Source organism: Hemicordylus capensis, chromosome 14 (genome assembly GCF_027244095.1).
Source record: "Hemicordylus capensis ecotype Gifberg chromosome 14, rHemCap1.1.pri, whole genome shotgun sequence".
NCBI classification, from domain to species: domain Eukaryota; kingdom Metazoa; phylum Chordata; class Lepidosauria; order Squamata; family Cordylidae; genus Hemicordylus; species Hemicordylus capensis.
In genome coordinates, this window is record NC_069670.1 from 12,480,289 (window position 1) to 12,505,654 (window position 25,366).

General features: G+C 48.9%; 3 protein-coding genes across 3 annotated transcripts; all 3 read right to left on the reverse strand.

The window, feature by feature from the left end:
• Nucleotides 1-799: 799 nt before the first annotated feature.
• Nucleotides 800-1,681, reverse strand: LOC128337276 (protein S100-A2-like). Its single transcript, XM_053278065.1, has 2 exons — nucleotides 1,535-1,681; nucleotides 800-964 (listed from the first exon to the last, which is right to left on the reverse strand). Exons 1-2 carry the CDS (start codon nucleotides 1,679-1,681, stop codon nucleotides 800-802), a joined length of 312 nt encoding a protein of 103 aa, XP_053134040.1.
• A 6,417-nt stretch (nucleotides 1,682-8,098) lies between these two features.
• LOC128337214 (protein S100-A2-like) lies at nucleotides 8,099-10,493 on the reverse strand. The gene is made up of 3 exons (XM_053277965.1): nucleotides 10,435-10,493; nucleotides 9,310-9,458; nucleotides 8,099-8,479 (listed from the first exon to the last, which is right to left on the reverse strand). Exons 2-3 carry the CDS (start codon nucleotides 9,448-9,450, stop codon nucleotides 8,315-8,317), a joined length of 306 nt encoding a protein of 101 aa, XP_053133940.1. The 5' UTR covers nucleotides 9,451-9,458; nucleotides 10,435-10,493; the 3' UTR covers nucleotides 8,099-8,314.
• A 3,142-nt stretch (nucleotides 10,494-13,635) lies between these two features.
• LOC128337215 (protein S100-A4-like) lies at nucleotides 13,636-15,474 on the reverse strand. The gene is made up of 3 exons (XM_053277966.1): nucleotides 15,337-15,474; nucleotides 14,939-15,096; nucleotides 13,636-13,800 (listed from the first exon to the last, which is right to left on the reverse strand). Exons 2-3 carry the CDS (start codon nucleotides 15,077-15,079, stop codon nucleotides 13,636-13,638), a joined length of 306 nt encoding a protein of 101 aa, XP_053133941.1. The 5' UTR covers nucleotides 15,080-15,096; nucleotides 15,337-15,474.
• Nucleotides 15,475-25,366: the final 9,892 nt, after the last annotated feature.

Below are 25,366 nucleotides of genomic sequence, written 5' to 3' on the forward strand. Positions count from 1 at the left end.
CATATTTTTAACTGTACATCTGTTTCTTTTTATATGTGTATATTTATATATGATCTCTTGCCCTGATAACTGGGCAAAGAGGCACCTTTTTAACACGGCGATTCTCTTTCTTTAGCAGAGGGAGAGTAACTGGCCCTCTCCACCCCCAGCACAGCATCCCTCCAGTGACTGTTGCTGGTGTCTCTCTTATGTTTCTGTTTAGGTTGTGAGCCCTTTGGGGACAGGGAGCCATCTTATTTATTTATTATTTCGCTATGTAAACCGCTTTGGAAACTTTTGTTGAAAAGCAGTGTATAAATATTTGTTGCTGTTGTTGTTCGGAAAAAGAGACCAAGAAACACTCATATCTCCACCTTGCAGATTTTTCTGTGTGCACTAAAATGGAACATTGCCCTTTATTGCAATTGAATGCTAGCTTTCGGTTTAATACCGGAAGTTTGGCCTTTGTGGCCTTTCTCTTAGATTTATAACTGGGACCGCGACTCTTTGTTGAGACTATGCAGGAATTAAGGGGGGGAGGATGCAACAGGAGAGCGGCGTGGGCCCACATGACATCCTTGATGCTGAAGCGAGATGTCTAATCCTGCGTAAGCCCTTCAGGAATCTCTCTGGTTGATTACATTTGGCCATGCACACATTAGCATTGCCAGGAAGAGTTCTTTCCTCGCAGCTCTTCGTGCTAAAATCTCTCCCACTGTCCTTCCCTTGCAGGCTTCACAACCCATGTCCTGTCCCACTTTTCATCCTCCCCTTAGGACAAAACATCCGCCATCCTTCGTTCCTGGGGGCCACCTTGGTGTTACTGCACCCGCGGCTGGACCGCAGGCGCATCCCGGAAGAAGTCGTGGAAGAAGGTGCAAGCCGCAGCCACAAAGCGGATGTACTCTTCAAAGTCGACTTGGTTGTCCTTGTTGGTATCCAGCAGTGCCATCAGCTCCTCAAGGGCTCCGTCTTTGATTTGTAGCTGGGGGGGGAGAAATGTGGGGAGAACGATCGGTCAGCGAGGAGCCCTCCCAGAATGGCTTTCACTAGAAACCAATGTGAATTACTACTTTTATTTATATACTGTTGTCCACATGATGCACACTTTCTCAGTTAGCAGTTGTCAGGTAGGGCCATTTTCTCGGGTCATGGCTCGCTCAGATTCCCTTGGTTCCTTGGGGGTCCCAACAGTATGAGGTCATCTGGGATCTGGATCAGGCGCGTGGCTATAATTGAGCGGATGGGTTCAAAGAACCCAGGACCCCCAACTCCTGTGGGCCTCCCAGCTCCTTCCCTCTCTATTTCTTTATTATTTCCCTCACTCTGCGGGGCCACCAGGGAGAGGGGTGAATGCGAGACCCCTCTCCCCTAGCTATGTCCCTGGTCTGGACCATAGGTTCTTCCCACCCGGTTTCATTCCCTGAACTCTCCACCTCGTCCCGTTCTGGGGCCATGTCAACCCCCTGCGAATGTTCCCTACGGTTCCAGTTCCTCCCTAGTTCTCTCACAATCTCTCGACCTGGGACACAGGTAACGGGGGCACAATACTTACAGTTCTCAGACTGGGGAGCTCATTTTCCAAAAGCTCCCGCAGTTCTCCTTTGCTGAGAGTGGATCTGTCGCCTTCTTTCCGGCAGTAGTGCTGGAAAGTGCACACCAGCACCCCCAGCGCCTGCCCCAGCGTCTGCATTCCCTCCATCGCTGACCGCTCACGGACACCTCTGCCGTAGGAGGAGGACGGACGGACGGATGGACGGACAGGTCCTTTATTTCCCTTTATGTATCTATTGATAAAATGCATGTTTTAACTTTCAACGACCACCCCCAATTGATTGGGTGGGTTATATCCCGCTTTTCATTTTAAAACCGAGTGGCTTACAGGTAAAGCATAAAAGCAGCAGGGATGATAAAATCATAACACAATCGTCATCTAGCAAAATAAAGCTAAAGTGTGCTGTTGAGTTGGTGTCGACTCCTGGTGCCCACATAGGCCTGTGGTTGTCTTTGGTAGAATCCAGGAGGGGTTGACTATTGCCTTCTCCAGCGCAGTATTGAGATGATGCCTTTCAGCACCTTCCTGTATCGCTGCTGCCCGATAGAGGTGTTTACCATAGTCTGGGAAACATACCAGCGGGGATTCGAACTGGCAACCTCTGGCTTGCTAGTCAAGTCATTTCCCCGCTGCGCCATACAACTGGACAAAACACACACCCCCAATCAAGAAAAGCAACTCTTTTTGTTGAAGTGTGCAGTGTCCAAGTGTGCAATATTCTGCAGTCTAACCATTCACCTTAGAGGATGGAGCCACAGCTCAGTGGAAAAGCATCTGCTAGGCATGCAGGAGGTCCCAGGTCCCTGGAAGCATCTCCAGGTAGGGCCTCTGCCCCCTTTCCCTGTGGTACCAGTTCATTCTCCATTGCCATTTCAGGCTATGGGTTCAGTCATGGCATACTGAGTCCCTGAGCAACTGGAGGAACATAGGAAGCCGCTGTCGACCGAGTTGGACACTTGTTCCGTCCAGTTCAGTATGGTCTGCACTGACCACCAGCAGCGCTCCAAGGTTCCAGGCAGGAGTCTTTCCCACTGAACTACAACCCTATCCCCTTCCTGGGTGATCTGCAAGAAACTTCTGGCTGTCCTCTGGTGGAAACAGGAGCCTGGGCTAGGTACCTCCTTGGTTTGATCCAGCAAGGCTATCCGTATGCCCCTTTGCAGAAGCGGTTCCAATCCTGACACCCCAAGATTGACACATAAGCAAGCACTACCCCTCCTTCAGTTCCTCTCCCTCCAATACACTTACGGCGCCTTTGGCAGCTATTGCAACAAGCCCAGTCGGTGCATTTGGAAGTGCACCAATGCTCCCCCGCCTCCCTGAAGGAAAATAAATCTACCCACCAGGAACTTCTCCCGCCGTAAGGATTCTGGAGGGCCGGTGAATGAATCGGGAGCACTTTTAGGGCCTCCTGCTCTGTCCTGGTCTGCCTTTTGCAGCGGCTGCCTGCAGATTCTGACGCCTGTGAGCCTTCATGTTCGGCACAGGCATGTCCTGGGAGCAAAAAAGGCGACCCACACCCTTTGCTTGCATCACACCTGATTTGGGTCCACACCCAGCATTGCTTCAGGAGTAGGGCACCCTACCACACTCCTTCATTGTCTCTCTCTCCCATCAGGTGTCGGGGAGCTGTATTCCCATAAACCAGTTTCTCACATTTCGCACTCCTCCTGACTACTCCAAGGTTCACAGTTGCCCATGAAGTAAGCAAAAAGGGAGATTGTTTCAGGGTTGTCCATGAGGCAGCTGTGGGGGTCGGTACCATGGGGGGGGATGCTAATGTTTAAGAACATAGGAACATCAGAACAGCCCAGCTGGACCAGTCCCAAGGACTCTCTAACCCAGCATCCTGTTTCCCACAGTGGCCAACCAGATGACTCGGGGAAGCCCACAGGCAAGAGGTGAGGGCACGCCCTGTCTCCTGCTGTTGCTCCCGTCCAACTGGTATTGCTCTACACCCCAAGAGATGGAAAGGAGGCGATAGCATTGCAAAACGTTCCAGTCTGTTCTCATGCATTCATCATCCTAACCATCGGGTCTGCAGACAGTGGCCAAATTTGCAGCGGTGTTTTTAAAACTTTTCAAGGTTTTAAAAACAGGAGAACAACTAGAGTATGTTATAAGTGTTGTCAGAGGAATGGAAATGAACAGTTGGCTCTGAGGTTTGTCCTTTTTATTTCAAAATGACTAAACACCGGGTGGCACTTTTAAGTCCTAAGCAATATTTTGTGGCATAACAGCTTTCTAGGGCGCCTTGTCAGATACGAAGCTTCTGCATGACGCAAACATGAAGCAAGAAATGTGTGAGTTTTTAAGAGGCCTCTGGACTCTGTCCTTTTAGACCTAGGAACACAGGTCTCTGAGTCAGACCACTGGACCATCTCTCTCAGTATTGTCTATACCAGTTCTTCTTAAGGTGGAGGTCTGCCAGATGTTGATGAACTACAAATCCCAGCATCCCCAGCCCCAGGGATGCTGGGAGCTGTAGTTCATCAACATCTGGCAGACCCCCAGAACCACTGGTCTACATACTGGCAACAGCAATCCAAGATTTTGAGAGAAAACAGAAAACTGTTTTATTTTTGCAGGAAACAGACACTTAGCACTTACAACACATGAATATTAGTAGCATAAATCTGATCCAGATATTAAAATCTTCTCCTGCAGAAAAGGAGAGGAGAGCTGGTCTGGTGGCATCAAGCATGACTTGTTCCCTTAGCTAAGCAAGGTCCTCCCTGGTTGAATATGAACGGGAGACTAGAAGTGTGAGCACTGTAAGATATTCCCTTCAGGGGATGGAGCGGCTCTGGGAAGAGCAGAAGGTTCCCAGTTCCCTCCCTGGCAGCATCTCCAAGATAGGGCTGAAAGAGAAATTCCTGCCTGCAACCTTGGAGAAGCCCCTGCCAGTCTGTGTAGACAAAACTGAGCTAGATGGACCAAGGGTCTGACTCAGTATATGGCAGCTTCCTATGTTCCTAAAAGCAGAACACAGTCCTTTAAAATAAGTTCCCTGTCTCTTTTTTTCGGACAGAGCAAATTGTAGCTTGGTTTTCTCTTTTTCTTTGCTGTTTTTCTCTTTCAATTCCCTGGGGCTAGAACTCATCTACCAAATACAACAGGGCAGGTTTACTCGGACATAATTTCCATGGAGTTCAATGGCGTTTTGCGCCCAAGTCAGAGAGAGTTTCTTAAAGACAGCCGCTTTCACTGAGCAACCAGCCAAATCTGCAGTTAATTTCTTTTAAGTGCTCTCAGAGAACCGGATGGGCTCCTTGTGGGGGATGGAGTTGGGAAGTTAACCAACTGGTTGTATAAGAAGGCAGAGCAAAGCGGGCGGTGTGTGTGTGTGTGTGTGTGTGTGTGTGTGTCAGCTTTGTTGGGGGAAAAGTTATGGAAATTTTGAGTACAAGCTGTTTGTGTAGGAAAACAGGACCATGGTTGTTTCTCTGTGGGTGTTTGTAGGCCTTTGGGCTAGAGGAGCAGTAAAAAATGTAATGGAAGAAAATGAGTGTGTGTGGTGTGTTTCCCCCCCAAAAAAATGTAGATTCTGTCCAACATAAACACAGCAGCACCCCAAACCAACATAGCAGCAGGCAGAGAGGAAGGAGTATGGAAATCAAGCCCATTCTGAATTATGGGATGCCTTTTCTGTTGGAAAGAATGGAGGCAGGGGGGAAATTGGTTTGCAATGCTCTGTTCTCCGTCCAATGCTGTCCCGCCTCTCAGTCGCAAACCTGCCTAAGCCAAGAGGAAAATGGTTCGAGTTAGACTTGCCAACTTGGACTGAAAAGTCGAAGGGAGGAGAGCAGGGTCTTATTTTTAAATTATTTATTGGATTACATTTCTATCCTGCCCCATCCAAAGGCTCTGGGCATGACAAAAGGCACAACAACGGAAATCCAAAAACAAACAGCATTTAAAACAAGGAGGTTAAAACACTAGAGAAACAAATGTAAAATAGGTCAGAGTGATTTAAAACCAATTAAGAATACTTAAGAACAATTTAAAAACCTTGGAAGGCAGGTCAAACAAGTTACCGTAGATATACTGCCCTTCAGCCAAAGTTCTCAAAGCGGTTTACATAGAAAAATAAATACATAAATAAGATGGTCCCCTGTCCCCAAAGGGCTCACAAATGTAAGGTCTGACACCAGCAACAGCCACTGGAGGGATGCTGTGTTGGGGTTGGATAGGGCCAGTTGCTCTCCCCCTGCTAAGTAAAGAGAATTTCCACTTTACGAAGATGTCTCTTTGCTCAGTTAGCAGGGGTTAGGGCTTTAGGGCTCTCTTAAAGGCCAACAACGAGCCCAGACTACAGATATCTGCCGGGAGTGCATTCCACAGGCCAGGAGCAGCTACAGAGAAGGCCTCGTTCCAAGTCGCCACCAGACGTACCTATGGTAACTGGAGACAAGGGGATCTCTCTCTCATCCCTACCTTGGACATGCTGCCAGGGAGGGAACTTGGAACCTTCTGCATGCAAACAGGCAGATGCTCTTCCGAAAGCGGCAGAATCCCTTGAGGGGAATATCTTGCAGTGCTCACACATGTAGTTTCCCATTCAACTGCAAACCATGGTGGACCCTGCTTAGCAAAGGGGACAATTCATGCTTGCTACCACAAGACCAGCTCTCCTCCCGTGTTTTTGCACTGAGTTTACACATGCACACCATATTGCTGAAGGTTTCTCTTTCCCCTGCTCTACAATGCCCCTTTTTTCATTTTGCTGTTAGCAAACAACTGACCACAAGTTTCCTCTTCTAAGGAACCTCAGCTCTCAATGGTCCTCACCGCTCTGCAAAACAGATGCAATGAGAGCAGAGGAGCTGAGCTTCCAGATTATATCAGTGGTTTCCTGCAGGGGAGGGAGAAGCTGGCTGGGAAGTGGTGGTATGCTGGCATTTTAGGCTTAGAAAGAATTGATCTAACTGCTGCCTCGGCCTGAACACATGAATGCAATGCTAAAGAAAGAAAGAAAGAAAGAAAGAAAGAAAGAAAGAAAGAAAGAAAGAAAGAAAGAAAGATGGATGTTGCTTTGGTTAAAGGCATATTTGTGAACTAAATCACAATAGTACACATTAATCAATCAGAAATAAATAACACAATAAGAACCGGGGGCTTTTGTACATTGTGACTTCTAAGCTGGGGCTTTTGTTTTAGGAATTAAATCCCGGGGCCTAGTCAGAGGAGACCTGGTCTTGTGGTAGCAAGCGTGACTTGGCTCCTTAGATAAGCAGGGTCTGCCCTGGTTGCATATGAATGGGAGACTAGAAGTGTGAACACTGGAAAATAATCCACTCAGGGGATGGAGCTGCTCTGGGAAGAGCAGAAGGTCCCAAGTTCCCTCCCTGGCAGCATCTCCAAGAGAGGGCTGAGAGAGATTCCTGCCTGCAACCTTGGAGAAGCCGCTGCCAGTATGTGAAGACAAAACTGAGCTAGATAGACCAGTGGTTTGACTTAGTAGAAGGCAGCTTCCTATGTTCCTATGGAAGAGTGTTTTGCTTAGGGGTAGAGCACCTGTTTTAAATGCGGGAAGTCCCAAACTCAAGCCTGGTATCTCCTGGTATCTCCCTGGAGAGATGCTGCCAGTCAGAGTCGGTAATACTGCGTTAGATGGACCAAGGGTCTGACTCAGTATTGGGCAGTTTCATATGTTCATTTATGTCCGCGTGCTTTGGTACTCAGTCCAGAGTGCTGGAATATTTGCAGTAAAAAAGGAGGAACTCTACAGAAAACAGTTGTATTTTTGCTGGCAAATAAGAATTCTCCTCCTGCAACTTTGGATGGGATCCTGCTTCCTGCAACACATAACTGGGAGAGTGTCACGTGGTACACAACTAGCGTCAGAAAGCATAGAGAAACTGGGTGACCGAGAATGCGGCCGATTGTGAATCTCACACTCATTAGAAACTGCCCATCAAATTTGTGGCTCAAGTTTTCTAGACAGTATGTAAATGTCCCTCCAACCGTCTTTACTAACTGTTAATCTAGCTTCTGTGGGTCGAATCAGTCAGGTGTAACAGCCAAAGAGGCCCCCTTGGAAACAGCAACCACACTTTTTAGTCCCGGCCCGTAGACTCAAGATTGTGCACCACTGGAAATCCCACTACATTCTGCTCTGTGAATTAATGGTGATGGTCATTCTTGGCTGTGGGATGTGGCGAAGGCCACCAGCTTGGATGGCTTGAAAAGGGGCTTAGACAAATTCATGGAGAACAAGACTATCAATGGCTACGGGCTACCTCCAGGCTCAGAGGCTGGATGCCTCCGAAGACCAGTTGCAGGGGAGCAACAGCAGGAGAGAGGGCATGCCTTCATCTCTTGGTTTGGTGGAGTCCCAGAGGCATCTGGTGGGCCACTGTGGGATACACTGTGGGATACAGGATCCTGGACTCGATAGGCCTGATCCAACAAGGCTCTTCTTATGTTATTGTGTATGCAAGAGTTTGGTGCACCATGTTCTCTGAAAACCTGACACGTCAACTCCAACTCTCAAAGGGATTAGCCAAACCAGAAACTTTTATTCAACGTAACATCTATTACTTTCATCAATAGGTCCCCAAATATTCCTCATCCAACAGTAACCCATCAGTCTTTCTAGGAATATTTGCCTGGGTGAATCTGGACTTTCTTCGTTCAAGGAATGCTCTCTGAGCTTATTTAACATCTGCATGTTGGTGGTTCCCTTCAGTTGGACTTGCTCATGGGACACAATCTGTGCGTTGCTGTTAATTACCAAGTAGATGTTATTTTTATAACTTTTAAAAAGAAGAGTCGGCCTCACATCTTCCGGTTGCTAACATCAGAGCACTCCTGGAAGAATTCGTCACACAGGGAAGCGGTGAGAGCTAGGAAGACGGCGTACTCCTGGAAATCTAGCTCCTCATCTCCATTTTCATCTAGTTTCTTCATCAAGTATTCAAAACCCCGTTCGTCAATCTTGCCCTGTAGGGAGGAGAAGGCAGAGCAGAGCTTAGGGAAATGTTGATGTCTTGGTTGTTGAAGATACAACTCCCAGAGCGTTGATTTATTTTATTTTATTTTATTTTATTTGTTGTTGAATTTTTATACTGCCTTTCATTCAAAACAATCCCAAGGCGGTTTACAGAAGTTACAAAACATACCATAAAATGACAATAAAAATATTAAGCTAAAAATATAAAACAAATCTAATCTACTTCCTTAATAAACCTTTACAAGTATTTGAAACTTAAATGTCTGTCTCAAGATGCTCCTAGTGGGCCTGGTTCTTCTCGCACATGCTCGCTCTGTTATAATTGGGGATCGCTGAAATCCCTTCCCTACGACATTAGTTGCATGTCCATGCTTGCAGGAGCGGCCCTTACATGAGGCGAAGTGAGACTGTGACCTCCGGCAGCAGATGACTGGGGCACCAGCAAGATGGCCTCTTGACTCCAATTTTTAAAATAAGTAAAGAGGTAGCGACCGGGTGTGTACCAGGGCAGTTTTTCCACATTACTGTGGCAAACTAGGTTTATCCACACCTGTGGGACAAATAGATCTTCAAATATGTTGAGCAAGTGAGCCAAGCCGCAGGCATAATCTCTCTCTGTGTGTGTATGTGTGCGTACACACAGACACAATCTGACAAGGCGGGAGGAATCTGCCAAGGATACCGTGACTAGCCAATTGGAACTGTGAGTGAAATTCCTTTCTGATTCCAGAGATGGTGATCAGAGAGAACTTGAGGGGAGGCCAGAATCCATCCCCTAAATCTTGACCCCAAAAGGAAACCTTCCATCGCAAGGCTTCACCTTGACAAAGACGGGTAGTTCGTTAAGTAGCAACTCCCTCATCTCGGCCTTGTTGATCTTTAACTTGTCGCCTTCCTTGCAGGAATATTTATAGAAGGTAGCAACCATAACCTCCAGAGCCTCTTCAAGGGGAGTTTCCATTTTGGTCCCTGAAAAGGCAGAATTGGCAAATAAACAGGATTAGGACTTGGCCTCCCATAGAGATCTCCTCATTGACCTGTGAGATGCTTTTGGATTTTGTTCAGCCCCGCAATGTGAATGCCATCAACTCACCTGCTCTGTGAAGCCTTCGATTTAACCTGAGTTCACCTCACACTCAAAGAAAGCCTGAAATACTTGTAACCGCACTTACACATTTTCAACCCATTACCCATAGCTGCCTCTCACTGTGAACATTTAGATTGTACACTGATTTGGTCCAGCAATGACTACATCGGTTGGCAAAGGGCCTCAGGCTCTTTTCTAGCTCTGTGACTTTTAGCTGGAACATTTAGCTGGAGACTGAACCGGGAACCTTTGGCATGCAAAACAGGTGATCAGCCACTGAGCGGTGAGCCCTCCCTTTGGTTTGGGGGCAAAATTAGCAAACACTCCATCCATGGGCCAGCTGGAGTGGTCAGTACCATGGGCAGGGGGAATGTTCCTGTCAATTTTTGCTTTACACCCCTAGAGGTGGAAAAACGACGAAAGCATCGCAAGACTTTCAGTGTGTTCTCGTGCCTTCATCGTCCTGACTGTCGGGCCTGCAACGCCCAAATTTGCAGCAGCGTTTTAAAAGCTTTTTAAAGTTTGGAACGCACAAAAACCATGAGAGAATCTTATCTGTGCTGTCAGAGGAATGGAAATGAAAACGGGCAGGCATGATGTCCTCCAGCGTTTTCTCCCAGGAGAGAGTGCGCGAGCACTCTGAGCATTCACCCCTGGGATGGTACCGAGGCCAAAATTTGTGGGCCTGACTCCCAGCCTAGCTGTCCTTGCCTTCCCCACCCCTGCTGGACCCGCTGCGACAGAAACACTGCACATCTGGAATGACCGCTGCTTTTTAATCTCGGCACGCTTGCATCTATTAAAAAAAACAAGATTTAAAGAGAAATAGTGACGGGGGGAAAAGCGGGGGCCACTTACCCCGACGAGCAGGAAGGGAGATTCCGTGATGGCAGGGAAAGGGAGACAAGAGCCAGGTGTGTGTGTGTTTGTGTGTGTGTGTGTGTTTGCATCCACCAATCCACAGTCTTTGCATCTGCGGCAGCCAATTCCGGCTCCAGCCCAGTTCTGCCCCGCGGTTCTTTGGCTCGGGGCCAGCTTATTTTCTTTTCCTCCCAACCGGTTCTGAGTTCAAGCCTCGCCCAAAACGAATCCATTCCCCAGAAGAAATTGTAGGAGGAAAGGACTGGATCCCTTTTTAAACGTAGCCCTCTGCTGTTAATCGGATTCGATGCAACCGGAGCAGTTAGTAGTCATTAAACTATTAATAAGGCAAATTCCGACACAGGGTGTCTTTCCCCATCCCTGTAAGTAAAGTAAAGTTGGGCCATCACGTTGGTGTCGACCACAGAACCATGTGGTTTCTTCTGGTAGAATACAGGCAGGGTTGACCATTGCCATCTCCCACACAGTATGAGAGGATGCCTTTCAGCATTTTCCTATATCGCTGCTGCCCGATATAGGTGTTTCCCGTAGTCTGGGAAACACATTCCAGTGGGGATTCGAACCTGCAACCTCTCGCTGGCTAGGCAAATCACTTCCCCGCTGCGCCATTAGGAGGCTCCATCCCTGTAGCACTCGCAAAATAACCAAACAGATCTGCGGACATTCTCTCTCCTGCTATTAAAGGTGCCGGAGGTGATTCATTTAAAAGAAATTGCGGGCGGTTATAGATATACTTTGTGTATTACAAAGTCTGTAACAGTTTTTCTCTGCTTTGTCAACTTCTTTTTCATTAGCACCTTATGTTTCTGTTTATCTGAGATGTTGCAGTTAGTCTGATCAGGGGTGGATTAATTTTGTTGCTGCCCGTAGACAGCCAAAGGTTTGCCACCCAAGGGACAAGAGTAAGGGGTCTTGGGGGGGAGGGAAACACTTTTACCTTTAAAAATGCCACTGTGTAGTGGCAGAGGGTTCCACCCGCCTCCTAAACCATGGCAGGAGGTGAGGTCAGGCATTGGAGGGCGGCAGCGAAAGAGGTCCTCACTCAAGCCAGGCTGACTCGCAAATGACACAGAGCGGGAGATTTCGGGCTTCTGCCCACGCTCATGCATGCACAGAAGCCTGAAATTGCCTGCTCTGTGTCGTTTGCAAGTAAGCTGGGCTTGAGTGAGGACCTCTTTTGCTGCCATCCTCCAGTGCCCGACCTCGCCTCCTGCCGTGGTTTAGGAGGTGGGCAGAGCCTCTGCTGCTCCACAGCGGCATTTTTAAAGGTTGTGGGGGAAAGAATTAAGTTTCCCTCCAAGATGCTGCTCCCCAAGATTTCCCACCGTAGGGGGCTGCCTATATTGCCTATGCGGTAATCTGCCATTGAGTCTGATAAATTATCAAGTTTCTGATAAACTATCAAGAAATTATCAAGTTTTAACTATTTAATGTGGGATCATTTTATGCCTTGAGGTTTCTTGTGTACTTTTCATGTACTCTTACTTTTATTATCCCTCTGTATCTTTGTCGTATGTAATAACCCCTTATACTTTATTCTGGTTTATGGGAGTAATAAGGATTGATTGATGTAGAATCATACTGAATCCTTGAATAAGACGTTGGAAGGCCTTTTTAGGAAAGTTGGCATAAGTATTCCAAGAACCACAAAATTGTGAAGACTTAAATCTGAATAATATGTTGGTTAGGGCAATCTTGCCAGCAATATGCAAACCTCTTTGCATATTCGTCCTTTGACGAAAATAATTTGTGTGTGAGATGGATGTCCTAATCTAGATGTATGTGATACGTGTGTGATTTGGTGTGTGTTTGTATTCTTTCCTTTTTGTAAATATTTACACACACACACACACACACACACACACACACACACACACAGAGGCGTAAGATGATTCAAGGTCATCCCATCCCATCTACTTGAAAGCAATATCTGTTTGGGCATATGACGCTGCCTTACGTTGAATCAGATTCTTGGTCCTTCTGTCTCAGTATTGTCTGCTTCTAGCTAGCAGTGATCCTTCAAGTGTCTCAGGGTCTTTTCCACCCCTGCTATCTGGAAAATCACAAGGAATCGGATTTAGACTAGACCATTTGAAGAACTTCCTAGCTGTTGGACCGTGGAACCGCTTGCCTCATGCAGTGATGGCCTCTCCTTTAGCTGGAACTTTTCAAACACTGGCTGGGCAGCTGTTTTTCAGGGGTGCTGTAGCACCTTCTTGAACTGAGCCATGGGCTGGCCTAGATGACCTCCAAGTGTCCCTTGCAGCTCTAAAATCCTACAGTGCATATATAAATGTGAGTAGTGCTAATACTAAGCGGTTCACTTCTGCATCCAAAGCGTGTACCACAGAGCTGTATAGGGCTGGATTGCCTCCTTAAACCCACCCACAACCCAAGCCCTTCCCTGGGATGGAATATTTCAAGGTTGTTCTTTCGACAGGAGCAATGCCAGACTTAACTGGATACGCAGCCTCAGGCCTTGATGCTGGAACCTGCCTAGCAGGAGCCTGAAAGGGACACACCCACGTATTTCGGAAGTTCTCTTTGATCCCTGGGCCTCTCATATCCAACGCAGTTCGTTTTTTGTGGCGTCTCAAGTTGTGTGTCTGCCTGTCTGTGCACAGTGTGCACACTCTGTGTGCCCTATTGGTGCAGTGAGTCTGCACTGTCTGTCTGTGCACGGGGGTCTTCACAGAAAAACAGACACTACTACCACTACAGATATTTATATCCCACTCTTCAACCCAAGTTCTCAAAGTGGTTTGCATAGAAAAATAAACAATACACAGATAAATAAGATGGCTGCCTGTGCCCAAAGGCCAGACCATCTAAAAAAGAAACATAAGGTAGACACCAGCAATGGCCACTGGAGGGATGCTGTGTTGGGGATGGACAGGGCCAGCTGCTCTCCCCCTGCTAAATATAAGAGAATCGCCATTTAAAAGGTTTTCTCTTTGCTCAGTTAGCAGGGGTAACTTGACCCTTTCAGCGGCTTTGCAAACACTCTGTCTATCTGAGTTGCCTCCCACCTGCCCAAATTTAGCTACTAAACCACCTTTCTGTTGGCAGCCATCCCTCTGAGACACCCCAAGATAGAACCCTCGAGGACAAGAGAACAGACAAGCCGGGCTTAGTCAAAACAGCATCTTTTAATGGCCATCGGGGCACTGCAGGGGCTTATTTCCCGGGGAGTGGGAGTTTGGGGCAGCTCCGGAAGAACTCGTCAAACCCCATGGACACACACGCCAAGAAGCAGGTGAACTCCTGGAAGTCGACCTCGTTGTCTTTGTTGTGGTCCAGGTCACTCATGATCTTCTGGAATTCTGTGGGGTCCATTCGTTTCTGGGAGGGTCAGAAAGCGACATGGTGAAGCCCACCCTGAGAGGGAGGCAAGGAAGCATCTCCACGTAGCTCCTGTCTTCCTTTGCACTTGCTCAACCTTCCCCTTCTCCTTGCTCCTATCAATGGTTTGCCAACCTCCTTGGACCAGAAGCACAGCCGGTTGATTGCAGGTTCAATGTTTAATTTTAAGATATTCCACATGCACACACCCCGCCTTTTGGCCATACAGTCCTAGGAACATTAGAAACTGCCATATACTGAGTCAGACCCTTGGTTCATCTAGCTCAGGATTGTCTACACTGACTGGCAGCGGCTTCTCCAAGCTTTCAGACAGGAGTCTCTCTCCACCCGATCTTGAGATGCCAGAGGGTGAACCTGGGACCTTCAGACACTCTAGAACCACTGAGCTGGGGTCCCATCCCCTATGAGGAATATCTCACAGCACTCACATGCAGTCTCCCATTCAAAAACAAACCAGGGTGGACCCTGCAGAGGGGACATTCATGCTTGCAACCACAAGACCAGCTCTCCTCCCCAGGGCAGCTTATAATTTGCCAATTAAAACCATATAAAAATGAAATAATCCGCATAGAACCAGAAACCTAGAAGAATAGTACAACTTAAAACTGCATACAGCAATTATAGCACCAGCTCTTGTTACAAATAGCTCAAAAGCACAAAGACCATATTGCCCTGCATGGGATAAGTTTGCACCCCATCCAGAGAGACCCCAAACAGCATCTCCGTGGATTGCATTCAGCCCACATGTATATTCAGAAAGGGTTCCTGAGCAAGAACTTCCCACATCTTGTCCAAATTTGAGTGTGTGTATATATAGAGAAAAGGTTACTATCTCAAATGGGACAGAAATCTTGATCATCCATTAAAACCTGTAAGATGCGCTCATTCAAAACATCTTCCATGCATGTGCCAAGGACTTTGCAGCTGAATTAAATCTGGATTTGAGCCCCAGCTGACAAGACTTGATGCCAACAAGACTTGATGAAGCCCTTTGGCATTAAGTAAGCGCCATCCATTTTTCAGCTAATCCTAATGTTTGTGTTAATAGGTCAATAGAGCTTAGCATTGTGGCTTTCCACTGGAGCCCTAAAGGAGCGTAGCCAGGAGGCAAACTTACGCTACTGAATGCAGGAAGCTCCTTCATCAGAAGCTCCTTCAATTCATTCTTGTTGAGTTTGAACTTATCGCCTTCCTTCCCAGAATACTTGTGGAACGTGATGACGATGGTAGCCAGTGCCTTCTCCAGAGCGGTTGTCATTGTGAGCAGCAGCCAATCTGAAATGCAAAGTAAGTCAGAGGCCTTGGAACGTTGTCCTGTGAGTCGGAGGAGATCAAGGTGAGAGCCATGAGTGGGCCAAGAACACTTCTAATCTCCCATTCATTTGCAGCTAGGGCAGACCCTGCTTAGCTAAGGGGACAAGTCATGCTTGCTCCCACAAGACCAGCTCTCCTCACGGAAGACATCTCCAGCTATCCGGACAAAGGCAGGAGAGGGGAGGAAGAGAAGGAACTTACCCCAAAGCAGCACAGAGTCTAGATCCCAAAGACAGCAGCAATGATGTCGGAGAAAATCCGATGGTGGCCTTTATACCCTCTCCAAACCCAGCCTCCGGTGGTCCGTCATTCCTGGATAGATGCGCATCAGCCAATCGCAAAGGTTCGCTTTGGTGCTCCATTTCTCTCATTGACTCACATGTTTCTCCAGATGGGGCCAAGGAGGTGGTCTGTTCCTCGCCCCTCCGATGGTCTTCCACGCCCCATTTTTGCCCAACAAGCCATATAACTTCACACGGACGACTGAATCCACATCTTGACAGGTAACAGGTGACTGGCCTCACTGGAACGTCCCACCCAGAGATGTGACTTGACAGTTTGAGCAGCAACTTCGTGGAGCCTGAAATCTGGGTGGTTTTTACAGCTTGGGTCACCGTATCTTAAGAAGGAAATTGTAGAACTGGAGAAGGTGCAGAAGAGGGCAGCCCAGATGATCAGGCCCTGGAGCATCTTCCTTATGAGGCTAGGTACGGTGACTAAGGGGAGACATGATCAACTTGTATTCAATTATGCATGGAGTGGAGAGGGCGGACAGAGAGAACATTTCCTCCCTCTCTCACAACACGAGAACCAGGGATCACCCCATGAAACTGAAGGTCGGGAAATTTAGGACTGACAAGAGGAAGTCCTTTTTCACACAGTGCAGAATTAATCTATGGAACTCTTTGCCATGGGATGTGGTGATGGATTCTTGCTTGGGTGCTTCAAAAGGGGCTTAGACAGATTAATGGTGGACAGGTCTATCATGGGCTACTAGTCAGGTGGCTGTGGGCCACCACCAGCCTCAGAGGCACGATGCCTCTCAATACCAGCTGCAGGGGAGCAACAGCAGGAGAGAGGGCCTGCCCTCCGCTCTTGCCTGTGGGCTTCCCAGAGGCATCTGGTGGGTCATTGTGTGAAACAGGATGCTGGACTAGATGAAGGGCCTTCGACCTGATCCAACAGGGCACCCCTTGGAGCTGATGGTTTCCTCTTGACGGTTCTGCTCTTTCTTTCTGCAGTCCATCTCTTCTGAGTAAAGGCACACCTTTTAAAGTGGCAATTCTCTTGTATTTAGCGGGGGGGGGGAGCAACTGGCCCTGCCCAACCCCAGCACAGAATCCCTCCAGTGGCTGTTGCTGGTGTTTACCTTATCTCTCTCTCTTTTTTTTTAAGATTGTGAGGCCTTTGGGGACAGGGGACCTTCTTATTTATTTTTTCTTTGTAAACTGCTTTGGAAACGTTGTTGGAAAGCGGTTATTAAGAGTGGCAGTAGTAAGACTGAACTCGGGACTCTCCGCCTGCAAATCAGGGGCTCTACCACTGAGCTGCGGCCCCGTCTCCTAAATACTAGGAACAGGGAGGAGCTGCCTCGTACGGAGTCAGACCCCTGGTCCATCTAGCTCAGAGCTTGTCTGCTCTGACTGGCAGCGGCTCTCCAAGGGTTTCAGGCAGGAGCCTCTCCCAGCCCTCCGTGGAGATGCTCCCAGGGACTGAACCTGGCAAAGCAGCTGCTCTTCCTCTGAGCTACGGCCCCACTCCCAAAGGCGGCATCCATGGGCCTCCCATCCAGGCATTGACCACACCAAGGCCTGCTTAGCATCAGCACAGTGGCTGTAGCGTGTGTGCCCTCTTAGACCATGCTCTGCAGCCCATGGCACACTGCAGAATCCGACCCCAACCCATAGCAAGATGGCAGCCCCCACGTTCCCTTTACTTGCCATGGCTAGATGTTTCCCTCACCCCACCCCCTTAAGACCCCTGGCTCGGCTTTGAAACGTGGATCATGCTGTTTGTTCTCCTGACCATAATTTGTGTTTGGATTACGGTTGGCTTCCTGGGGTGGGGCCATGTCACGCTTGATGGCCTCCTGTTTGCATTGTTGGGGGAATAATGCGTTTGTTTGATAAGGAAGTGATGGGCTGCATGAATCACCTGGCTCTGAGAAGCCACGCTGGGCTCAGGTTCCCAGCCGGGCTCAAGTTCCCAGCCTCCCACCAACGCTGGATTCCAGAAGGGGTGGAGGGGTTATTATGGGATGGAGGGGTGTGTGTGTGTGTGTGCGTGTGTGCAGTAAGCAAGCATCATTTTAACGTTCGCCGTATCTTGAGTTCTAAACTATCCCAGAGAGCCCATTATCAGGCCTATTCTTAAAACGGTATGTCTCCGGAGAAAATACATCGAGTGCTGGTTATTCCCTTTAAAGCTTTGTGGGGCTTAGGCCCAGGTTACCTGAGAGAGCGCCTCTCTCTGCAAGATCACAGCCGCTCACTAAGATCATCAGCCTTCTCCAAGGCTGCAGGCAAGAGACACTCTCAGCAGCCCTATCTGGAGATGCCAGGGAGGAAACTTGGAGCCTTCTGCAGACAAGCAGGCAGATGCTCTTCCCAAAGTGGCTCCATCCCCTCAGGGGAATATCTTGCAGTGCTCACATATCGTCTCCCATTGAAATGCAAACCAGGGCGGACACTGCTTAGCCAAGGGGACCATTCATGTTTGCTAGCACAAGACCAGTCTCCCTCCTGCTTCTTCTGTTTCAGGCAAACCTGTGATTATTCTTCAGGCACACCCATATCTCTGCTTATCCCAAGGTATAAAAAGCACTCCCAACAAAGGTTTTTGTTGTTTTTTTAAAAACAGATGCCCTTTTTGCCTCTTAATCTTGAGCGTGGCCAAGAGCCAGCTTTTCAACTGTGTTGTGAATCTGCAATGTAATCCTGTAAGTTCCTTACAGGAACTTGAAATGGTGGTTCTGCTCTCAGCTGCCCTCGAGAAGGCAGTTTGTTTTTTGGCATGGAGGATAAACTTCTTCTGGGTTATCTGGTGCTTCGATGCAAATTCCTGTTACTGTGGAAATGCATCCCTTCCCTTGGAAAGTAAACCATGATGAAAGACGCAACTCTGGCTAGCAACTGAGCTTCTGCCCGGGAATCCGAGGTCGGCATTGCCTCCCACTCCCTTTTGCACACACCTGAAGTCTCCAGGTGTGCCAGAACTGGAAAGACAGGGTGGATAGATCCAGCAGTTAGGGAGAGGCCTTGCCAGCCCCTTCACTTTCTCTGCCTGGTTCTCTGATTTCTCTGCCTCATTCATCCGTGATTCAGTCCCCCAAGTGTGGAACAGAAGCAGACAGGTACGGAATATTGAGAAAGCAAAACAAAATTCTGGCTGATGTAAGAATGACTGTTTACTGGGTCAGATCATCTCATCCCGTGTCCAGTTTCCTGCAGAGACTAGCCAGAGGCACACAACCGGGGCATAAAAGCTAGGGAGCTAGGAAGCCATTTTCAAGCAGGAATCTGGGTAGAGGAAGCTTTTAATAGTTGCAGGACGGGTTCAGTCCTTGGCAGCTGCAGGTACGGCTGGAAAACATCCATCTGAAGCCGCTGCTGGCCAGGGCTGGGAAATGCTCCTCTGAAACCCAGGGGGGAGTGGGTACTGCCAGTCAATACATTGCACTAAATTGCACTATATAACTTCCTATATAATTCTAATCTTGACTGGGTTTCCAGGCTTCTCTCTGCCGCCTCTTCTCCTCCCTTTCTCTCTAGAAGAACAGGCCAGAGGCAGCTGGGAGGGCCAGCACAAAGCCTGTGTGTGTGTGTGTGTGTGTGCGCGTGCGCGCATGTGCTCGCTTACTCGCTCTGTATGTTTCTACAGTTGTTCTGTGAGTTTTCTGGGCGCCTGGAGAGTGATTCATGCCCTAGTAATGAAGCTACTCCTTAGCCTGAGGCACCACGCCCTGGCAAAGGGGGGAGCATGCCAGGCGGGCGGGGTGGGTGGGGAGGCTTCTATCCAGTGTGTGTGTGTGTGTTGGTGTGCAGAAGCATCCTCTTCAAATGGCAAGACTCCCACTCTTTTAACGGGTGGACATTCAATAGGTGAAGACGACGGGAAAAACGTTAGCCAAAACAAATCTCTGGTTTGTTTTTAAATTGTTGAGTTGTTTTAATTTTTTTGTATATGTTTTTAACTTGTTTCATGCTATTGTTAACCGCCCAGAGATGAAAGTTTGGGGCAGTGTGCAAATCTGACAAATAAATAAATAAATAAAACCATGCAGCTCCCTGGTAGCCTCTGAGAAGCCCCGTCCCTATCCCGGACATCGGCCCCGCTAGACTTGGGGAGTGGGAGGGGTGTGGGTTTCGTAGCGGCCTTTTCTATCACCCAGGCACTGCATTCAGTCACTGCCAGAAAGGGCTGGAAGGGCTAGGCTGGGGGGTAGTGAGCATGGATTGCCCCCTTTGCTAAGCAGGGTCTGCACTGGTTTGCATTTGTATGGGAGACTACAGGTGAGCCCTGTAAGAGCTTCCTGTGAGGGGATGGGGCTGTAGCTCAGTGGAAGAGCTTCTCCTTTGCATGCAGAAGCTCCCACATTCATTCCTGGCAGCTTCTCCAGGCAGGGCTGGGAAAGACTCTTTTCTGAAAGCTCGGAGAGATGCTGCCAGTCAGTGTCAACAGTTCTGAGCTGGACGGAGCCAAAGTCTGGCTCTGCACAAGGCAGCTGCCTATGCTCCTGTGATGGCTTTGACCCTCCCAGTCTCCTGGTGTTTCTGGAAAGCAAGCCAGGAGGTTGGAATGGCTTGATATTGTGAAAAGTATTGAGGACAGTATATTGGGGGTGGAGGTGTAGCTAAAATTGAGTGGATGGGTTCGAAGAACCCGGGCCCCCACCTCCTGAGGTCTGCCCAGCTCCCTCCCTCCCTGTTTTCTTCATGATCTCCCTCACTCCAAGGGGCCACCGGGGAGAGGGGCAAACACAGGCCCCCTCTCCTCTAGCCAAACCCCTGATTGGGCGGGGGGCGGGATTTCTGGAAATAGGTTCTGTCGAAATGAGCAACCCCGACCAAAGCCGTGAAGGTGTGTTTTCCATTTGCAATCAAACTTGGTCGCATCCGACAGGAGCACGGCGCCTGCCATCCAGATGTGACCCTGCCGGCCTTTCCTGTTTATTTCCAAGACCCGCGTGGCCAGCCGGAGAAAGCCAAAGCCGGAAGCGTTTTTCAAGCCAACAGCTCTTTTTAGAGCCCAAACAAGGAGGCGAGCGAGAGGACCGGAAGCCAACCAGTTCGTGAGAGTTGGCGGCATAGGGCCTAACCGGCAAGGAGGTTTTTCACACGTGGTTCTATGCCTCGGGGTATCTGAAGAGCGAATCTGCTTCGTGGCAGGTTTGATTCGAGGCATTTTAATTTGAGGGATTCGACGGATCATTCGCATAGCCATCAGCAGCACCTCCGTCAACAACCTTCAGAGAAAGCAGAAGCCCCAGAGGTTTTTTTTTTTCAAAAGCTGCTGGAAATAGAGGATTTTTTTTTACCCTGGACATAACTCTGGCTAAGCCTGAATTCGCAGCCTCCCTTGGGAGAAAAACAAAGCCCTGTCTGTCCCGGTCCCTGATAGCCCACAGGGAGGTTGGGTTAAATCCAGCAAATAGGTGGACTGGCACACTCCAATCAGGATTGGATTCAGGGAGAAAGCCCTGTCTGTAAAACCTCCAGGGTCCCCTCTTCTCTTGCTGAAAAAGAAAGGTGGCATGCCAGAAAACAAAAACTGTGGTTTGGACCTTTGAGGTGTGATTTCCGCACCTTGACTAGAAAATAGCAGCCTTCAGAGCAAGGCATCATGCATGGGCTCAGAAGAACTCTGCCCTGGCATTTGCTTTCTTTTAGAAGTGGCTTCTGATCCGAGGGAAATACACCCAAAGCTTCATTTTATGCACACATGTGCTGTTCATAAGTAGGAACTTAGGAAGCTGCCTGCTACCGAGTCAGACCCTTGGTCCATCTAGCTCAATATTGCCTACACTGACTGGCAGCAGCTCTCCAAGGTTTCAGGCAGGGGTCTCTCCCCAGTCTCCCAAACATGTTCGTGCACATCCCTACCAGGGACTGGATCTGGGGCCTTCTGCAGGCAATGCCACTGTGTTTACAGCCCCATCCCCGAAGGAGAATATCTTACAGTGCTCACACATGGAGTCTCCCACCCAAATGCAAACCAAGACAGACCCTGCTTAGCAAGGGACCATTCATGCTCGCTGCCACAAGACCCTCTCTCCACCCCAGTGATGCTGTTCTCTCTATATCTTTTACCAGATATTGGGCTGAGCACCCCCCTAGCTTGCATGCCCAAACACATACCTAGCATTTTAAGCTGTGTGCAAACAAATATTCACTTAGTTGTCTGCACACACACACACACACACACACACACACACAGAGCTTCCTTTGTCCTCTTCCCCCCACGTGCCGGGCTCTCGAATCCTCTCTCCTCTTCCTGTCGCTTCGCACATTTGAATTTCTGCCTCTGTTGATCACTGCCTACTCGTCCGTGAAGAACCGACTCAACCGAGGCCTCTGCAAGCATCAGCAGCAGCAAAAGCCGGGGATCCCAGAGAGGCCCAAACAGCCCTTTAGCCCAGCATCCTGTTTCCCACAACGTTCACCCAGATGCTTCCAGGGAACCTGAAACCAGGATGTAAAAAGCAGTTGTTCTCCTAGCTGCGGGTGTTCTGGGGTAGACTGCCCCTGGGCCTGGAGGTTCTGATTAGCCATCAGGACTACTCAGCCTCCTCCTGCCTGTTGTGGTCCCCATTAAATGCTGTTTGTTCTGTTTGTGAGCTCGAGTTCACCCAAGGAGACTTGGATTCCGGCCCCTTCCTCTGTTGATGCCCCCCCCCCAGACTCTGGAACGTGCTCCCTGCTGAGATGAGCCTCCCCATCCCTGACGACTTTTTTAAAGCCTCTAAAGACACATTTATTCACCCAAGCTTTTCAATTAGACTTGGTCTAGTTTCTGATGGGATCTGAGCTGTTGGTGACGGACCAGGAGAGGGATCTTGGGGTCATGGTGGGCAACTCATTGAAAGTGTCGTGTGGCAGCTGTGAAAAAGGCCAATTCCATGCTAGGGACCAGTAGGAAGGGGACTGAAAATAAAACGGCTAATATTTTAATGCCCTTATACAAAACTATGGTGCGGCCACACCTGGAGTACTGCGTACAATTCTGGTCACCACATCTAAAAAAGGACATTGTAGAACTGGAGAAGGTGCAGAAGAGGGCAACCAAGATGATCAGGGGCTTAAAGCACCTTCCTTATGAGGCTAGGCTACAACCCTGGGGCTTTTTAGTTTAGAAAAAGACGACTGCAGGGAGACATGACTGAGGTCTATAAAATCATGCATGGAGTGGAGAAAGTGGAGAGAGAGAAATTCTTCTCCCTCTCACATAACACTAGAACCAGGGGTCAACCCATGAAATTGATTGCCAGGAAATCTAGGAGCAGCAAACAGAAGTACTTTTTCACACAACGCATAATCAACTTGTGGAATTCTCTGCCACAAGATGTGGTGACAGCCAACCACCTGGATGGCTTGGAGAGGGGTTTGGATCACTTCCTGGAGGAGAGGCCTATCAATGGCTACTAGTCGGAAGGCAATAGGCTACCTCCAGCCTCAGAGTTGCAGGGGAGTAACAGCAGGAGAGAGGGCATGCCCTCACCTCCTGCCTGTGGGCTTCTTGAAGGCATCTGCTGGGCGACTGTGTGAAACAGGATGCTGGACTAGATGGGCTTCCTTGGTCCTGATCCGGCAGGGCTGTTATGTGGTTTTAAAGGGTTTTAAGGTTTTGGTTCCTGTTTGAATTTGCTTTATGTTTCTGTAGCCACCCAGAGACGGAATTTGGGGGCAGTGTACAAACTTGGAACCTAAATAAATAACCAAACAAACAGAGCAGCCATATGTCAGGGACAGGTTTGCTAGCATTCCCTGCGAAGGGCTGTACCTGAAGGCCTCCAAAGTCTGTTTATCACATCCGCGAAATGTCGGAGGGTCTGCCTGTGTGTTTTAGCGCTGCTTTGGTAACCGCTGGTACCCCCCCACCCCCCGCTGGCAACGTGCACACAAGTTTCCAGGCACAACAGCACCCTTTGAAGGCCAGTCTGAGTAAGTCTGCGAAGTGGCTTGGCCTCTTTTGAGTCTCTGGGCTGGTTTCACTTCTGTTCTTTTCCTCTTGGTAAGCTCCCCGTCCAAATGACTCAGCTCGGCAGTTGCCAGAGAAGATGCTTGGGCGATGAATCACCCAGCAAACACCATACCCTCTTGGCGTTGCCCGGAGACTACACCGGAGAGGCACCCTCCCTCTGGGTTTATTAACGGACAAAGAAGGGGGTTTGGAAAGTCCGTGAGCTGGGGCAGGCGTTTCAAGGCAGGGCCGGACTTCTGCATGAGCCCAGGATGGGGAGAAATCCATGCTCTTAAAAGGCACCAATTGCCTTGCATTTTTTTTAAAGGGGGGGTGGGGCTTTCTTTGCAGTTCAGTGAGTCTGTGTGCAGACTTTGAACTCTGCGGTGAATCTTGCCACCTCCCTTTCCCAGCAGACCTTTCCTTCTGCCCCCCACCACTCCCAAATGACAATGAGGTGGGTGAAAAGTTTGGATATATGTATAAGCTTGGATCATATGTATAAGCTGGGGCTGATAACTCGAACCGGTGTAGCCAGGGCGGCCCTTTCAGGAGACAAGGTGAGACGGTGGCCTCAGGCGGCAGAGTATTGGGGGACCAGCAGGGTGGCAAAACGCCCTCCTCCATCGCCATCGGAGCAGCTCTTTCAGACCAGCCTGGCTTTTTCAAGCCTTCAAGCAGCGCCTCTCCTCCCACTCCTTGCCAAACTTGCAAGAAGCACAAGGAGAGAAGAAGAGGCGGTTGGCAACCTTCCCTCCTTCCGGCCCCCACCCTGGGCATTTTTCAAAGCTTGCAATGTCAGGTTTGAAAGACAGCTGGCCCCCAGCCGGTGGGGCATGGGCCAATCCAGCATTTGGTGCATCACCCCAGGTACCATTACACCTTCAGCCACCCTGAGTGTAGCCCTTCACTTAAGCTGTCAGGCTTGGGTTCAAATCCCTGCTCAGCCAGCATTGTGGCTCTGTGCATGTGCAGAGTGCATTTCTTCCTTTCTCTCTCTTTCTTAAACACACACACTTCTTCTTTGTCTGGCAGCATATCTATTTGTTTCACTTCTCATCGGAGACGGATCTAAGTAACGGCTAGACTGTAGATTCCCCCCCCAAATGGGGCACAGCTGTTTTTGTTCGTCCCAGTCATTCGAGAAGCAAACTGAAATCTGTGCGCTCCTAACAGTCCTGTGCATTGAAAGCACAGTCCTGTGCATGTTTACTCAGAATCCGGTCCCCTTGAGCTCAAGAAGGCTTACTCCCAAGTAAAGATGCACAGGACCGCGGCCAGGCTGCGTATAAAGCCTCTTGCTCTCTATCTCAGGATAGGGTTGCCAATCCTCCAGGGTTGGTGTGGAGTTTCCAGGAATCGGAACCCATCTCCAGGTGACTCATGAAAGCAAGCCAGGAGATTGTAATGGCTTCATATTCTGGGAAATATTGAGGGCGGGCAGCAGTGGGAAGGGAGGCATAGGAGTGGCTTCAGTCAGAGTAGGAAACGCTGATGCAAGGAATCGCTTCCCAGGAATCGCTTGAGTTTTTCCTAATCACGTTGTATTCGTTTTATGGCTACTGGGCCAGAATAAATGTTGAATTTATTTTTTTGTCTATTATATTTGTACATTGCCCCAAACTTCCGTCTCTGGGAGGTTTACGGCAACATAAAACCAATTAGAAATTAAAACCTTAAAACAATTTAAAACCAAAAGCTTGGGTGAATAAATGTGTCTTTAGAGACTTTAGAAAAGTTGTCAGAGATGGGGAGGCTCTTATTTCAGCGGTGGGGGGGGGGCACGTGTTCCAAAGCCTCAGGGCAGCAACAGAGAAGGCCCGTCCCTGCGTAGCCACCGGAGGAGCTGGTGGCAACTGCAGATGAGCCTCTCTGGGTGATCTCAAAGGACGGTGGGGACTCTAGTGAAGAAGACGTTCTCAAATATTGAATGTAATAAGCATATGACCCTACTGGGGCCATTGTGGATTTTATAGGAATAGATTCTGTGTTGTGAGAATGGGCCACCCCATGTATCTGAGGCTGAGGGAACAAGCTAACTAACTGAGAAAAT